This window comes from Penaeus monodon, chromosome 18, assembly GCF_015228065.2.
Source record: "Penaeus monodon isolate SGIC_2016 chromosome 18, NSTDA_Pmon_1, whole genome shotgun sequence".
Lineage (NCBI taxonomy): Eukaryota > Metazoa > Arthropoda > Malacostraca > Decapoda > Penaeidae > Penaeus > Penaeus monodon.
In genome coordinates, this window is record NC_051403.1 from 27917176 (window position 1) to 27919675 (window position 2500).

The 2500-nt window shown below is 40.8% G+C and overlaps 1 protein-coding gene across 3 annotated transcripts in view; it reads right to left on the bottom strand.

Moving 5' to 3' along the window:
* Window positions 1-2500, bottom strand: part of LOC119584371 (late secretory pathway protein AVL9-like) — a 67476-nt gene that overhangs the window by 1456 nt on the left and 63520 nt on the right. For 2 of the 3 annotated variants that reach the window (XM_037932947.1, XM_037932946.1), the window contains one exon: window positions 1364-2326. In XM_037932947.1, the coding sequence (XP_037788875.1) occupies window positions 2181-2326 (146 nt within the window). In that variant the 3' untranslated portion in view covers window positions 1364-2180. Of the gene's footprint in view, window positions 2327-2500 lie in introns of all 3 variants that reach the window. The other variant, XM_037932948.1, reaches the window with a different exon arrangement.

Sequence of the window (2500 nt, forward strand, 5' to 3'; positions counted from 1 at the left end):
TTTGACAAAAAAAAACGGATATAAGATAGGAAAGTATATATATATATATATATATATATATATATATATATATATATATATATATATATATATATATATATATATATAATATATATATATATATATATATATATATATATATATATATATATATATATATATATATATGTATATATGTATATATATATATATATATATATATATATATATATATATATATATTGAGAGGGAGGGAGAGAGAGAGAGAGAGAGAGAGAGAGAGAGAGAGAGAGAGAGAGAGAGAGAGAGAGAGAGAGAGAGAGAGAGAGAGAGAGAGAGAGAGAGAGAGAGAGAGAGAGAGAATAGAAAGAATGTAAAGAAAATTAAAGAAAGAAGGGAAAATTAAAATCAAAAGGACAGAAAAATGGGAGACACCAAGTAAACTAATAAAATATTTTAAAAGTGAACAGTCTGCAGAATACACGTGATGGCGTTTAGTTCAACACAAGAACTAATGATAAAAGTATTTTCTGATATTTTCACTACCTTTATTATATCTGCAGGTGATGACTAATTATGTAAATAAGAGAAGTTACAAATCTTTTTGTATGATTTTATTCATTGGTTCAGACTATTACGAGTGGTAAAGTGAAGAACAAAAACACAAAAACAAAAAAATTCTTTTTTTTTTCAAATATTTTCTCGTTTTATCACAGCAAAGGGTAGGTGTGTATAGGAGAAGGGAATAAATGTCTGAAACAAAGGAAGAACGTGGAAAGAGACAAAGAACAGTAAGAAGTGGAAGGAAAGGAATCGGGAATAGAAGAAAGAGAAAAGGAAAAAGTGGAATTAGAAACACAAAAGGAAGAGCAATAAAACGAAGAAGAATGCGATAGATAGAAAGAGGAGGAAAAAAAATCTGATCAAATAAATGTAATCAAGATGGACTCAGTCGTAATATTATCAGCAGACTGTTTCTGCTAATCACTTGATAATCTCCCTGGCTTTGATATGTTGAGAAATACACAGTGAGTCTTCTTACACCTGTTCTGTAGGAGGGAATTGAAATCCTTTCGAGAAAAAGTTTGGAGAGCAACGGGTATATATACACACATCATGTATACATACGCACGTACATACAAGTATATATATATATATATATATATATATATATATATATATATATATATATATATATATATATATATATATAGAGAGAGAGAGAGAGAGAGAGAGAGAGAGAGAGAGAGAGAGAGAGAGATGGGGAAAAGTCCGAAGATTTTGGTTTCACATTAGAGTTGTCCTTTTTCTGCGCTCGTCTTCATTGACTCCATTTATTCATCGCCCAATACTACTTTCCGTCATTTTCCTCCTGCTTCTTCTGCTCTTTTCTCTCTCAGGTGAACTCCTCAGAGCCAGGGAAATACATTAAACGAAGACAAAAACAAAAAGATTTTTTTTGTTCCTTTTTTTCTCTTTTGTTCGCTTTTATGGCATCACTTCCAACAGATGGGTCTTCTTCTCCTGTCCTCTCCTCTCCCTCTTCTTCGCTGGACAGCTGTGTTGTGATGGTCTGTTGGAGGTGAAGCAAGGAGGCTGATAAAGGGACGAACAAAGAAGCGATGATAAAGGTGGGTATGGGGGACCAAGAAGAAGGGGGGGGCGAGGAGGAGGAGGAGGAGGAGGAGGGGAAAGGGCGGGAAGATAGGAGGAAGGAAAAGGAGAATTAGAAAGAGGATGAAGAGCAAGGGAGGAAGAGAAACTGGAGGCCAGGGCACGGGAGAGAATGGGGGAAAAACGGAGGGAAAGGAAAATTAGAGAGGAAGAAGAAGGACAAGGAACGAGACGAGACAAGGAGGAGAGGAGGACGAAGGCGGCGGTGACGCTGAAGAAGAAGAGCACAGAGGAAAACGCAGAACTCTGTCAGTCCGACCGTCCTTCCGCCGTCTCTGTTGCTATCTCTCCCTCCTTCTCCTCCTCCTCCTCCTCCTCCTCCTTTTTCTCCTCTTCCTTTCATCCTTCTCGTCACTTTTCCTTCTCCTCCGCCTCCTCCTCTTCTCATCCTTGGCGTCGCTCCTTTTCCTCCATTTCCTGTCACTCTTGCTATCCCTCCTCCTCCTCCTCCTCGCCCTCGTCCTCTTCCTCTCACCGTCCCTCTCCTTTATCTTCTCCTTTCATGTTGCTGCGTCTCCTCTCTTCTCTCAGTGGGCGAACTTGAGAGCGAAGACGGTGGAGGCGAGGAGAGCCGGCAGGTGGGCGGCGAGGGAGTCCCCGTTGTTGCCTGGCTCGTCGCCGTCGCCGCCGTCGGCGTCGTCGTCGCCAGAGTCCTCGGGCTCAGCGGCGGCGTCTGCGGGAAGGAAGGGCGCTTAGTCACGGCGAGCAAGTCTCGAGCTGAAAGAGGAGGAGGCGTTTGAACTCAAAGAAGTGAAAGAATTGAGCCTGTGGCGCGAAAACCGCCGTCTGTCTGTAGAAAACAACCTTTGCTGGTTGGTGAGGGACGCTGCTTCCCAGAATACTACGG